This window comes from Megalops cyprinoides, chromosome 17 (assembly GCF_013368585.1).
Source record: "Megalops cyprinoides isolate fMegCyp1 chromosome 17, fMegCyp1.pri, whole genome shotgun sequence".
NCBI classification, from domain to species: domain Eukaryota; kingdom Metazoa; phylum Chordata; class Actinopteri; order Elopiformes; family Megalopidae; genus Megalops; species Megalops cyprinoides.
This window is the reverse complement of record NC_050599.1, coordinates 9,426,668-9,441,891: the sequence shown is the minus strand read 5'-3', so window position 1 is coordinate 9,441,891 and position 15,224 is coordinate 9,426,668. Positions and strand designations below refer to the sequence as shown.

Below are 15,224 nucleotides of genomic sequence, written 5' to 3'. Positions count from 1 at the left end.
GTCATAGACAGCCAATGTGCTGCTACTGAAAATACAAAGACGCAGACAGAGCGATACTGTAAATTGTTCCCTAGTACAGATACTCACACATGGTACTGATTGTCCACAAATTCTGTTTAACCCTTTGAGTGAATTGGGTTCAAATGCTTTTGGATATTAATTAAGCGTAACACCCTCTGCCCAAAGTGTATCACAATAAGACAACTACTGCTGAACATGCATTTAATGTATCATATGATTGTAGCTTATACAAAGAAGCAAAGAAGTTCTTTTTAATGCTTTAGGCTTAGATGAGATCAGTGTAACTTTACTGAGGATAAAACAGGAAACATCCATCCAGGATGAACGTATTAATCTAAACAGTGAAGATTCTGCAGGGCAGGAATGTGCTAGTCACTTGTTTGTGTTTGTGGTATTAGTGAAGGACAAAAAAAATTTTCAAAAACTCCTTCTAAGACCCAGCTTTTACTATATAAACAGCCACTCTTCCACACTGCACATGGAACACCCAGCTCATGCTGCCTCCCCAGACCCATCAGGCCTTTGTGTACCAACAGCAAAAAAGTCACGCAAAATACAGCCTGCTCCTGGCTCCTGCACACTATAATTTGTGTTCCGATTAAACGGTATTCAAGCTTTTTCCTCATGACTTCCAAGACTGAGTTAGAGGACTTGCCCTTAATCTACTAATGGGTATCAATCACTGACTTCTCTGCCAAATCATGACCTACAGCGTGATATATTAAACTGATGGGGGTGGCGTGACCCAGAGAAGCCAAAGGGTTTCGCCGCTCCTAACGCCTCGCCTCGATAGCGGATATTTAAGGGATCAAATTGCAATTTTCCACTCTGTCTGCTCCAAAACCCTTCCTTGCGGTCACTGCTGAAACAGTGTACTCTCTGTTCACTGTAGCATAAAATCCTAAAAGCACACAGGACCTATAGGTCTACCAGCACCAAGGAAACAGCTGAAAAGCGTGAGCGTTATTAAAAGTACACATAAGACAACAAAGAGGAGTATTGACAAATGGTATTCTACATAACGAACAACTGTGCAAGAGGGAATGAGAAATGGTAGCCACAGGAAATTCAAAAATGAGGGCTATAATTGACTTCTTTTTTTAGGTGCAGTACATTTCACTGTTAAGTGACAAATTATTCGGCATTGCGCAAAAGCTTTAATGTTAAGAATTATGTGAAACCCAGCACATGTCAATATGGCATCCAGCATACTGTATACTGCCACAATGAAACGTGACTAATGCTTCTCCTCATGAAAGCTAGCGTGGTCTTGTGTCGCCTGAAACGCAGTCACACCCTTTGTGTTCCAACTTGACCTCTCTGAAACACACTGATGCAATAATACCACATTAATTTAAAAACTGGTTAAAGAACATGGGACTCACTAGTAACTCCTAAATCTCTTAAAACATGAAGGTCATTTGTGCCGTATGATTCAAAAGCAACAGCTGAGGCTAATTCTTGCGCTCCCACCCTGAGTCACAGTGTGGGAAAAGGGCATTGGCATGTGCTTTTGTGTGCCTGTGGACATACTCCCCCACCACAATCACGTGTGGAAGGGAAACCGCACTGAACTGCAACACACAGTGATTCTTAATGCTGGATTTGGGGACACAGCACACACTCTGGTTTCTGCTCCACCTGAGATCTCAGTTAATCAGGTTTGACAGAGAACTTAATTATATACCGAGCTTTATTAGACACTCTCGACAATGTCATAACATGGCAGAATTGTGTGAGGACATGAGGGAAGCTCAGTAAGTGTGCCTGTTCATTTGGCAGTCCCTGCAACTATTTTAAGAGGGAAAAAAAGTTTGCTATCAATAACTGCCCATAGCTTGCAAGCCAATACCTGATTAACTATCGCTAACAAGCAAAGGTTACTGCAAAATCATTTACTATCTTGTTAGTTACTACAGCTAGATAGCTAGTTATGATATAGCAAGGAATTCGAGCTATATCAACACAGGTAGCTAGCTGACTATGTAGGTCCATAGATAGCTACATAAGTAACTGGCTAGCTTGCTATCTGTAACAGCTATAGCTAAAGACTGGCTACATTGTGGAGGAAATACTGCTACTGGCATATATTTCTCAATATATTTTATGCTGCTCTGATTAATTTGCTATGCACTGTTCACCATGCACTTGGGTCTAAATGTGTCATCACAATACATTGCAACACAATGTCATTTTACTGGTTAAATATAAACATACATAAAATATAAATATATAAAATAAACATACAAATTTGAGTGTAGCCATAAAATAAACATGTAAACATAAAATAAAAACATAAAATTGATTTCATTTTGCGTTCTTCATGTTAACAACAAATTTACAAATATAAAAAGTGATGTTTTCCTGTTTGTAATCCACAGAAGAAAAATGGATGGATGGAAAGTACCATGGCTGGGAAACACTCCCATTAGGCCACACCCACCCTCTCCATATGCCCCGCCTCCCAGATCACATTTTCTACAATAACTTCCTGACATCACGGTAACCTTACCATGAAGATGACACATGCTATGCAACCGGAACAATGGCTAGGGTGTCTGCCCTGACCCTGAATATTTGTGGGATCAATCCCTGGTTCAGTCATGCCAAAGACAGCTTTGAAGTGGTACTAGCTAGCTCTCTGCTTGGCACTCAGCATTATAAGTAACAGATAATAGCAAGGTACAGTGAGTGGATAACAGCCCTGTTATAGATTGGCTTCCTAGCCAGGGGGAATGCTTCTAGGCCGAATCGTTTGATTCCACAGAAATCTAGGTAAACTCTCACCCACAATGCTTGCAGAGAAAGTGCTCACACTGTCAGATAAAATGTGGTAAGCATTGGGATGAGACAGTGCACCCCACCCTGGATCAATCATGTAATAATCACACCTGTTTGGCAGGTAACATCATTGGTTGGCCACAGTCCTTTTCTGCTTCCTGAAGTGGCGTGGGCCTTTCAACAATGTGGCAATGCCCCTGCAGGCTTGGTTCCCAACCCTGGCAAATAAGTGTTTTATATCCTGGAAAACCACCTGCTTGCCACAATGATGTAAGACACGGGATACACACTTGTGAGACAGTTTGCACTCAGGGATGATGATATAACGATTACAGCTGTCCAGCAGGGAGATGTTGATGGGAAATGCTTGGTAGCAGATAATTCTAGCCTTACTGGGAGACCAAGCCTTTTAACGATGCTTTAATGTTCTTAGTTCCTAGTGCCCTCACACAGTCAGTCAGGCATGATTCCTGTACCATATTTCTCTAATACAAATATCATACATTCTCTGCAATAACTCGCTATGAAAAGTCTACATACTTTATATTTAAAATTCTGTCTGATGTAGTGAGTACTGGGATGGGATGGTGCACCCCGCACCAGACTGAAACGTGAGCCACCACCCCATCCTGCAGGAGCTATGCCCTGTCCCGGCTGCAGAGAATAGCGGAAGTTCTAATTGAGAAGCAGCAGCAGCAGCAGTGTGATTCAGATCGATAGGACCCCTGTGGAGCTGATGAACACACCCAGCACGCACGATACAGCACAACTGATATCGAATTAAGTCTATGACATTGGGCCAAAAGTGAGCTTTTGTAACCCTGATATCAGCACCAAACCCAAATACTAATAGAGGCCATTGACACCAGTGGCACAACTTTCAGCAGCGAGCTAAACTGTCATGAAGTATAAATAAAATATTACAGTGTGCACATTATGTAATGTAATGCTTACAGTCTGTTCTTCTAATATGAAAAATAGGTCATTCTACATGTGTGCATGTTTGCTTTGAAAAAATGAATTAAATGTGCCTGTAATTTTTCTGTGATACAGTCACAGCCAACAAGGCATGTCCTTACTGGTTCCTAAAATTTCAGCTAACCAGCCTAGACCTCCTGAGGAGCGCAGCATGGGACTCTAAGATCATAACGACCCTCCTCACTGATCCAAGATCAGCAAGCAAAACGTTAATCATAAACCCAACCGATTCTGAGCAAAAAGGCTAACACAGATCCTGGCTCAGCTGCTTATCTATCTACATTCCAGCATGGGAGTGGCCGAGATCTGCAGAAGAGGGTGTGACTGCACAAGAAGAACAGACACTGACATCATGGCCGAACTCCGCACAGCGATACCTTCTCCTCCCCTTTTCACTGTTGTCCCTCGGATGTCTGGAGCCGGCATGCAGCACAGTAGCAAGCGTGTGTGCGAGCGCGGGTGTATGGCCTCTTTTTTGCCTTCTATATCCGCATGGTCCGAACAGCGGATCCGACTGTATCAACAGCGCATAACGCAGGGATGTATGGTTGGGCAGAAGGGTGTGTGCTCATGCATGATTTAAACGAACTGTGATAAGAGCAGACAGCTGCTGCCAGAAACTTGACTTCATCCTCAGCCTTAGTTAAAAAAGCAAGAAAAAAAAAAGCTGGAGGGGAAACATAAATCAACCATTCGTAAAGTGTCACGGCACAGCGGATCATTCGCTCTAATACCCTACCCAGTCTCGGTTACTCAGGATCCCCCTCTCAAATTGACACCGGTTTCCCCCCCACAAAAAATCTGTTGAACCCGTTTGCTTACACTTCAGAAAAGATCGGCCCACAAAAACAAAAGCGATGCAGTAAGAACGTTTGCATAAACCCTGCCCTCGTTAACCATGGACAGCACGGAATAGGTGTGGGAATCTGATAGTAAATCTAATTAATGCCCAGAACTCGCCCCTTTGTGTTTGAGGGACCCCTTGTCTCTTTGGGGTCCTGACATAAATAAATCATGAGGCAAAACAGAGCACACGCATCCTGTTCGAACACATTAAGCAATACCACGGGAAATAATATTGTTATGGAATAATTACAACAATGCCTTCAATGACCAAATTTCTCATTATGTTCAAATAGTATTCTCCCTACTAAGACACGCCCAAAATAATTTAATTACATCTTAACAAACAATTGGTTCGCTTCTGCTTTTGGGGTTTAAGCAACCTTGGTCATCATATTTATTTTATATAACGATCTTCATGTGCGTGACAGCATTCGTGGAAAATGTGGCCTGTGCGATCGCAAACCACTGGAAAGAGTTAATAAGCTATTTCCGAAGATATGTTTGAATTTGAGTTTGAATTATACCTCTTGCAAAGCATTTAGCCTGCAACCGAACGCGTTCTGTAAATTAATAATTTGGTGAGACTATACACCTTCCAAAAATTCGATTCTCACAGTCATAAAACCTGCATTCATGTCTTCCTGATGCCGGTATGGTATTTGCGTTGGTTATTCTCCCTCATCGTTTCGCACAATACGCCCAACAATGAAACTCAACCCTTTTTCTGCCTGGCAAAGACCCTTCCCTACACAATGTTGCAAGATACTACTTAAAACCAAAATAACACGCAGATCGATGCTGGCGCAGGTTCTCACAAATATAGCTTCACCTCTATCAATAAATGTTAATTTTACGCTTTGGGTATGTGCCACTTGCCATTACGGCTATTTGGGATATTTTAAAATTCGCCAAAGCCTCAATATGACACCGGTTCCTTCTCGTGCCTATCCCACACAAAGAAGACACGAAGAAGCCCTAATTCTTAAGTGAAATATGTTCTCAGGCACTGCAACTTATCTATGGTCCAATTAACAACAACAGATTCTTCAGTATCCATCACTGCCATACTGAAAATAAACAAAAATGAACGACACATCTCATTTCGTGCGGCGAAATTTTATCTGCTGATACCTACACGCAATTCATTCATGTGTCATATGCAACTGTGGACAATTAGGGGGGCGCTAGCTATAATTATTTATTTAATTGTTTATTTTTACTTCACTGGCAATTCAGATCGCAATTAAGATACAGAGGACAATTGCTGGCTGGATCTTCACCACCGATTAATTTCAGCACTTAACCAAGTTAAACCACCTTCTGATCAATGGAGCAACGCGGATGGTGGGTTCGGCAAGAGAAACTGTTAGCAGCATGATGAATAGCTTTTGCAGGTACCCAAATAAAGCATTCCTGTGTCTCCTTGGCTGTTTGGTTAACATGGGTCTAATAAACAACAAAAAAACCTCTCTGCCAAAAAACAGCGCTGTTACCCCTGAGCAAACAAAAGCAATGCTGGCTCCACGAAACGTTAAGTCACATACCTTATTTTATCGTATGTCCAATGCCTTCTTTGCCACGTTTAAGGACAGCACACACTCCGTGCAATCTGATGGCAGCTGCCGATGAAAAAATTGCAGATGCTACACTTGGCCAAGACCGGCGGAGCTTCCCTCAACATCCAGACCGGGCGACAGAGAAACGCACCAATGGCGGGCGTCCTCTCCAAGCGAGCCGCCCGGCTGGACCAATACGTTCGCAGTTAGGGCGTGTCTATTCGTTATGGTTTGTACCATTATCAGAATTCATGGGTAAATTGAAGTGGAAATAGTCGCTTTATTTTGTCATGACCGAAATGAACAACGCGGAGACGCCTCAAGCTAAGAGTTATTTACAAGAGTCAGTGACATTCTTTTAACATGAAATCCGAACAAGGGCTATTATTTAAAAAGAAAGAAATTGACATAGAGCTCTGAGGACATCATGCTGAAGAGCGTCGATCTGTTTCAACAAATGTCAGCTGTTGCAAACCAAGGCAGTGGTCAGAGCAACATGCCTTCGCTCCATCCGTGTAAAGCTCTTCGATTTTAAAGGCCCATCATCTGCATGCCTATCTGCCGAAAACGTGCTTAGACTGTAGTGTTTTAAAATAAATAAAAATAAAATTAAATTCGGAGAGACCGGAGATAAACAACGAAGGGTAAATGATTTTACGGGGTGATCTGAACGCTCAGACAAATCTGATCCCTGCCCATAACGGTAATTATTATAGTGGTCACGCTGTACATAAACACAGTCCTATTTCAACCCTTAGGGAAATATGAAAAAAATCAGGCTATGAAAGACAATGATCATAATAATAAGGAGTAGGAGTAGTAGTAGTATGTTATTATTACTACATTTTCTGTGCATTTAGCTGCGGACATTTATTGTGCCCTATGGACAACAAGGTACCCCACACAATGACCTGTAAAAATCCTATTTCGTCACCTCTTCATCCTGTTCTTACCTTTCCAAAGAAGCACCATGACACAGGTCAACAGACACAAATAATGGCTGATAGAAGTGATGTCATAGAAGCTGAGACCCCTGGGAAAGGGAAAAAAGAGAAAGAAAGACTGGATTATAAGAGTTACTGGGCAAAGATGCATGCACAACTTTGAGGCTCTTCTTGAAGATGGGGAAAATTTAACTGTCTAAACTGAGGAAGAGTTCGCATTCCTGTTGGAAGATTGGTAAGTGAAACTGGAGACAGAAAGTCATTTCGTTATTCAAAGACAAAAATGCCTAAGGTTGTAGATAATGTTTAAATAACCACAGCAGTTATCTTTCTAGTTAGCTAATAAAATGTCCTCACTTTCATTGGTTTTGGTCAAGCTTCTCTGCCTGTGTTTTGTTTTAGTTGTGGAAGCCTAAATAAACAGAAAAATCATATTTTCCTTCAGCTTGCACCTCTGACGGATTTTAAGGAGGGGAATACACGTTTTCCTATGATCTCTAGGGTACAGTGTATCTGGAGAAAAATCAAAGTAGTGAACAGGTTGCATTTTCTACCTTCAAGAGGTCTGTTAAGACTTCTTGAAGGTAAACTAAAGAGCCTAAGCAAAACTAACCAACATAAAGGATAAATTGTACAACTAGGCATATTAATCTTAGGTCCGAAAAATAAATGGCTTGTCCCGAGTGAATAGTTAGACAAAGGAGCAGAGATGAAGTAATGCTTACCCCATGAGCAGAGATGGAGAAAGCTCGGGGTGGGGCTCTGTCCCAAACAGACATGATCCAGTCAGGGTTTTGCTGACCAAGCAAATGTTAATGGCTATTGGTGAACACACAGTCATTACTGAATTTCATTGGGCTTGGAGGAGATGGACTTGCAACACTGATCTGCAAACTGTCCAATGACCACATTATTCCCCACTTTGATATAACTTGTCAAACCCAATTTTTTTGAGTCACTCAGCTGAAGCAATAATGTTCTTGCAGCCTTTGAATGGACTAAAATGTAGGTATGGAGGCCAGATCCGTAATTCGGATGTCAGTAATCAAAAAGTAAAAAAGGTAGCTACCAAAAAAGGTAGTCACAGGGTTTTACATTTCTGGTCATTTCATCCTGCATTGAATAAACCAGAGGTGTAACCTGACACGAATTGTACTTACAAAGATGGCAAATAGCATTGGATGCAAAGCACATACAGTATAGTATACAATAGTTACATTAAATTTTAATGATGATATACAAATAGGAAAAAAACTGGCTCCATATTTAGGACTAGGAGACTCATACCAACCTTCAACAAACTTGGACCAATGCCAATTCATGGGGAATTCATTTAAAGCTCCATCCACAATGTGGGAGAACTGTCCACTTTCTGAAACAGTTTTCATTAACTCATTTTGCACAAGTTTACAGAGTCCTTCTAAAAGTGATTACTTACATCAATAAAAAAAAAAAAAATCATTTACCTTTCAGATGAACATCTGAAAAATTCCATTTAGCTGTTTGCTGTAAGATAAATCTGCAACAAGAGAACTTGCAGTGCATTAAGAGCTAATGAATAAAATATTGTTGTAGTTTTATATAAAAAAGTATAAATGAATGCTACAATTTTATTTCTTAAAAAACAGAAAATGCAAAAAAAACAGTACATGTAAATCCTGGAAAGTTATGTTTGTATTTGAATTTGTGTGCATTTAGTGGAGTGATAGTATGCTACGGGACATTAAATCAACATACAAAAGTGACAGGTACAGACAACAGCATTCTATCAAAGTTAGAAAAAAGAAAAGAAAAAGATTTACTCTAAGGGGGGAAAAGAAGGACAAGAAGAATGACCAAAGCATTTTTTTGCACAAAAACAGTACATTTATTCAAGTGTTCTCCAGCACAAGTACATAAGAAAGGAGTTTTTTCTTCTTTCTGGGCACTGAAAAAAATGGGACAAAGGTGGAGCGAGGCTGACTGCTACATCGGTTGAACGCACTGACCTTTAGAATAGTATAATCCATCAACAGCTATGTCACGAAAAATAGTTACACAGAAGTACAATAGTTATCACTGAGAGATATATAGAGAAATTGACCTGTTTAAGAGACTGTGAAATGTACATTATTGTTGTCAATAAATATCAAAGCGACGGTAAAAAATTACAGTCCAACAAAACTAAAACAAACAACCGAAAGAAACAGGGAGGGTTTCTCTGCATGGAATGTAGGGTAAAGAAGCATTGCCGCCAAGGGATCAAGCAAGTACATATGTAACAGTAAAAGTTATTACCAAATGTATCTCTAATTTCCAATATGAATACAGGATTTTCCCACAGATAAGCACCGACTACAGCAATGTCTAGGCTAAAACACATGAATCTGTCCATTTTTTATTTTTTTTATTATTTTTTTCAAGTACAAAGTTAAAATGCCTTTGTTAATATATTCATATAAGAGTAAAATAATAGTGCTTTTTTCATTACTACGAGAACTTAAAAACAGTCATTGTCAAGACAAGTTGATTTTTTTCCTCCTAACAATATATTTTTATTTTTTTAGATAAAATTGTTTAGCACCTTATGAAACACCTACAGTCCCTCTTTTTAGTCTTATTTTTTATAAAATAAATGTAAAGAAACAAACTACCGCATGTAGGGCTGTGCGGTAAAGCTGAGATTTTCCTTCTTAAAGCTGTTGCCAAGTTATTGTTAAGATCACAAATTCATCACAAACCACTTTTCAATCAGACATAAAAACAATTCATAAATACAAAAGGGCGAGCCAGGAGTCTTCCTACCACTCAGTCCCACTGTTTCATAGCTTATTTTCATACAAATTCATTACCTCTTGTTTTTTTTTGTTTCATCTAAGCTTTACTAATTTCATGATATATATTAGCAAAGAATCATATTTGTACATCCCATAGGTAATTTAAAAAGACATAACAAACAAAGCAAAAAAAAAAAAAACAGCAACAGGCAAACTTGTTTATGTACAATAAAATCTAGGCATTATTATTATACTGGAGTTGGACCACAGAAGAAAGGATCGACTGGTTAACAAAAGTTGAAGATATCACATACAATCCAGTGCAATGGTGGTTACTACAGTATAAATCCATTTACCTGTGGCTGGGGTCCTTTGTCACATTGGCTTTCCAAGGATTAAAGTAGTTTTAGAGTTGAGTTGCACTCAAAGGAAGCGTGATGATGCAGTTCCTTTTTTTTTCGCTTTTTTTTTTTTGCCGAACCCCGAATCTGTGATGTCAGTGAGAGCACCCTACTGCTCCCGAAAACCTCACAAAAAGAAGCAGATTATACTGTAATGTAGACTGAAATCTGTCAGAGACTGGGATCAGCGGATTCATGACTACCTGGATGCAGACACTACAGGAGAAACATACAGTAGAGGAACGTGGCATTCCCTAATGAGGGAATGTTTTAGGGCACATGGATGCATTAAACCACCATGCCCACATGAATGAGGCGGATACTATTCAATCACCATGCCCCACACAGATGAGGCCGATGCATTCAATCACCACACCCACAAAAACGAGGCGGGTATATTCAATCACCACACCCACAAGAATGAGGCAGATGAATTAAACGACCATGCCTACGTGAGTGAGGCAGATGCATTCGATCACCACACCCACGCGGATGAGGTTGATCTGGCACAAAGACGCCTGGTTGAGCATCTGAAGCAGTTCCTTTCTCCTGTCTATGTCCTGCTTGCTGCCTGTAATTAGAATCACCTTTATGTCAGCTATTACACAGTGACACGCTCTACCCTAAAATAGAGAAAGAAATGTGGGGACAAATAACCGTGGTGGCGGGCGGCTGCGTCTGCACAGTGGTGTGCGTTTCATACACACAGCCAATCTCCCACACTGTAGGGGTAGTGAATTAATTTATTAATTTCCATAATTCTGATTACAAAAATACCTACCCCACCCCTTGCTTCTCTTTCAAATCCATTGGCACAGCCCTAGCATGATCAAGTACTAAGAGGGTCTTACAGTTCACATCCAAAAAAGCAAAACATAAAAAATAGCACACAGGTAAAAGATAAAAGGATAAAAGATAGCCAGAGAAAACAACAACAGAAAGAGAGTATAAACATAGAACCGCTATAAAAAGGCAGAAGAGCTATGTGAAGCCGCACCATATTTGTTTGTAGATTTGCACCTGACTGAATCGTAGCTTGCGGGGGCGAGGAAAGAAGGGGTTGTGTATGCCTGGCTATAAAAATGCCGCCCTTCGACCCCCCCCGCCCTCACACAGTTGTACAGTAAAATGACATTAGCCCCCCCCCTCGGTGAAACTAGAAAAGCTCACCGCAGTCTGTGATCTCAAGGTTTCTCGGATGACAAAAAACAACGCTGCCCACTTGGCTGGCTTTGAGTTTTTTTCCCGGTTTGTGCTGCCACAGGCAATGGCCCTGAAGCCACCAAGGCCAAAGGGTTGATAAAAAAGCACCAGTACGTTCTTGTACAAAAGCTGTGGTAGGTAAAAAAACTGCAGTTGTGGCATATTTGTCTTTATTTTCCAACACTCTCATGCTCTTTCTCTTCCTTGCTCTTTGTCTTTCTACGTTCCCTTCCTGTGTTCGCCCAGGATCTCTTTTTGCCACTTTTAAAGTATTGCATTACTCCGTTACATGGAAGTCACGCCATTAAACTGAAAATGACAAAAAAGAAGAAATACAAAAAGACAACGAAAGCCGACGACCTCTCTTGGTTACTGTCGGCCGTATCCCTGTCTGTTTGAGCGGTAAGGCCACATGAGAGCGTATGTTTTTCATCATCTTTAAAGCACCATTATATTAGTCGCCATTGTACAGTAGTACCTTTAACTTGTGTATATGAGCTGTAAACAAGAGGTAAGTGGACTGGTGTTTTTTTTTTGTTTCTCAATTCCAAGGGTTCTTTAAGACAGAACTGTCTCAACAGTGTAGAAAAGTATGTTTCTGCGGTTGGTTGCTAGCTCTCTCAGTGAAGGCTCAGTAGCTGGAAGTTTGAGTGAGCGTTACTGAATTATTGTACCCCCACCCCTCTCTCCCGTCTGTCACCATCCTGCTGAAATGATTGCCCAATTAACACACACATATATATGCCCATACAAACATGCAGTATATATATATGCATCTTAAGAAAGATCATTATTTTTCAGCTGTTTTTTTTTCTGTTTCCAAACTTTTTTTTCTCTTTTACTCAGTGCTGTAAAAAGAAAGCCTTGTCTCAAGTACAGCTTGCACACGTAAATCAATTTTGAAAAAAAAAAAAAAAACATGACTGGATAACATTGCTAAAAAATTAACATGACATAAAAAATTAAATAGGATAAAAAGAATGACATTTAAAAATTCAAGAAATAACGTAAAACATCTACTTTTTTAAATGTGTTTGAATAATCAAGAAGAGTAAAATTTTGTTGTTTTTTTGTTTTTTTTTTGTTTTGTTTCATGTTAAATATCAGTTCTTGTGTTTTTTCTGTCGTTCGGTCTCTCAACGAGGGCAGTGGCGGTCTAAACACAGGCAAAGTACTCTTTGAGTGGTGCAAACAAGTGGCGGATGACCGGTACGCTCCATGACCTTCCCAAAAGTCTCTGCCTGGCCAGCCGGCTCATGTTGGACACGTCTGTGTAATGGACAGGGAAGCCAAAGACCCTGCCGCAGAGGGTGGAGAAAAGATCAATTAGTTCACCATTACAGCTACAAAAGAAAAAATTCTAGAAAAAATGGTCAGTGGCTGTCTGAACAAGGAGAAGCAAGCCCTGCTATGGTTGAGTTTTTTCATCTCATTTTTCACCTCATCCCTTTTTACTTGCATTTCAGCCCCCTCCTGCGACACCTCCTTAGTAGTACTGTACACTTTTCCCTAACATTCAACATCTTATTTGCTGTGACTGGTGGGAAAAATAGGATGGATTTGACATCAGAAAGGGGATCCACCAGCACCTTTAGTAAGGGGTCTCATTAAGATTCATTAAGACCTCCAGTGACTACAGTCACACCCACCATACAGACACAGGTATCAAGTCATCATGTTTTGTGTACTTCAAACCACATAGAACACTTGCTACAACATTCTGTGCAAGCTGCTCTTTTCAGTATTATTTCATAGTACTGTGTTCTCTTGTGTTTGTAACATAAAAATTACTGCAGAACACAGTATCTTGGCTGTACTGCCAAGATGGGAAATGTTAAGAAGAGGGCCGACAGAATTCTTTTCATGGCAACATAGTAGTTAGATATGTTTAAATTTTGATCTGTGCTCTGATATTTTATTTCAGTAATTCAGTTAAATGTGAGAAATGGTCAAGGGTCTGAATACTTTTGCAAGACACTGTATGTACCTACCTGGAGCCTGAAATTAACTTCAAGTTCCATGAAAAAATGCGAGTAAGTGCTTGAGAATCAAACTCAGAGAAGGACTTAGTACACAAAATACATGAGCCTTATTAGGCCTGCTGATAAATAATTAGTATTATTACTACCCCTGTTTCTTGAGGTTGTCTGCAATGTTCCAACAGGACCTTGTATCCAGATTCAGTCAAGTAATGTTTTGTTCATGCTGATTTGAATTAAGTATAGTTTTTTATTCTATAACATTTTTTCTTAATTTATGTGAGGGCCATAAATGTTATGTTGCATTTTTTTAAAAAGTAACATTTGCTTAAATCATGCACCCAAATTGCACTGCATGGAGAATCAGCCTGGTCTTAAACCATCCTTCCACTAAACCAGGTGACTAAATCTCATTGTAAAGTGTTGCAGCGGCACAATTGTGCCATGACGCTGACAATGTTTGCAGTGCCATTTCCTCTTCCAGTAAAAAAAAAAGAAAATACATGAAGTAAAAGGTAATAACATGAATATTTATGAAAGATGAATACATGAAAATGGCACAGTGGCCCCCTTGTGGTAACCCTGGGTATCCTACCGCTCCATTTCAGTGCACCACAGAATGTCCTCCTTCTCGTTCATGTAGACGGGGAAGTGCTGATCTTTGCCCTGCTTGATAGAATTAGACCGAGTGGTGATGGTTCTCACTTTGCCGAACTGAAAAGACAAACCAGCCCTTTCAAATGAACACGCTCCCTCGAGCCGCCCCGTCTGTCCTTTGAGACGTTTCACTGCAGCTCCGCTCAGTACCTCGGGGGCCTTATTTTTAAGCAGGTAATTGCAGCAATTTTACTGCAAAATGAATTTGCGCCCAATTCACATGAATAATTATCTCCAAATTGCTGAACTGTGAAACTTCATGTAGCTGCACAGTTAAGAAACTTGTCAAAGGCAGAACATTGGATCAGGTCACATAGTACAAATAAAATTATTACACTATTTTGTGTTTTACATGACTGACTGAGAATGAAATAAATACGGTTACATACAGTTATAAATTATTAAAATAGAAACACAGTGCAAGATGAGCACTGCATATTGTAACAATCCAGCAATAACCTTTTAATTTACAATTACCCTGTTATCAAACACGCTTGTCAATGCATTCACTCAATCAAACAGAATTTGTCAAGGAAGTTGGTGAGGTTTTTTGAGGGACCTATAACCTTAAATGTAATTAAAGTGTTATGTTTCTCAGGCAGGTAGCCAAGTCTCACATGCAAATTGAGCTCTACAGCACAATATGTGCTGTACTCTTTGACAGGCCTACTTGACCGTTGAGGGCCACAGTGTCTAAAAAGCTATTCTACCCTGGTCTCGGAGGGCCGCAGTGTCTGAAAAGCTACTCTAACCTGGTGCTGGAAGGCCGCAATGGTGGCTTATAGGCCCTGTCACTAGCGGTGTTATTCCAGCTCTACTGGTCTGGGCAGCCACATTTGTCTCTGAGAGTCCTCCAGCATGGGGTCAGAAACAGGTGTTAGGGGCAGGACATCCCAGGCTGGGTGGGGGGGGGGGGGGTGCACATTCGGAAACAGGGTCTTCAGAGGACATTAACACTGGGATAAGCCTCTCAAAGCCTGTCATCGTCCTGAGATTTTAAATGGCACGTGTGCCAATCTCTTCACCACTGAGGATTGAAGCTAAACTGCAAATTATGTTTTTTTTCATTTTAAGAAGAACAAATACTTTATGTTGCTTTTTT

General features: G+C 40.3%; 2 protein-coding genes across 7 annotated transcripts in view; both read right to left on the bottom strand.

Moving 5' to 3' along the window:
• dpysl5b (dihydropyrimidinase like 5b) overlaps positions 1 to 6,306 on the bottom strand; it is a 45,320-nt gene extending 39,014 nt beyond the window's left edge. Inside the window, exon 1 of the mRNA XM_036549572.1 lies at positions 6,171 to 6,306. The gene's annotated coding sequence lies outside the window, so the exon portion shown is untranslated. The remainder of the gene's footprint in view (positions 1 to 6,170) is intronic.
• Positions 6,307 to 12,587: 6,281 nt separating this feature from the next.
• LOC118791804 (DNA (cytosine-5)-methyltransferase 3A) overlaps positions 12,588 to 15,224 on the bottom strand; it is a 158,733-nt gene continuing 156,096 nt past the window's right edge. For all 6 annotated transcript variants that reach the window (XM_036549255.1, XM_036549256.1, XM_036549258.1 and 3 more), the window contains 2 exons: positions 14,061 to 14,179; positions 12,588 to 12,784 (listed from right to left, as the gene is read on the bottom strand). In XM_036549255.1, the coding sequence (XP_036405148.1) occupies positions 12,643 to 12,784; positions 14,061 to 14,179 (261 nt within the window). In that variant the 3' untranslated portion in view covers positions 12,588 to 12,642. The remainder of the gene's footprint in view (positions 12,785 to 14,060; positions 14,180 to 15,224) is intronic.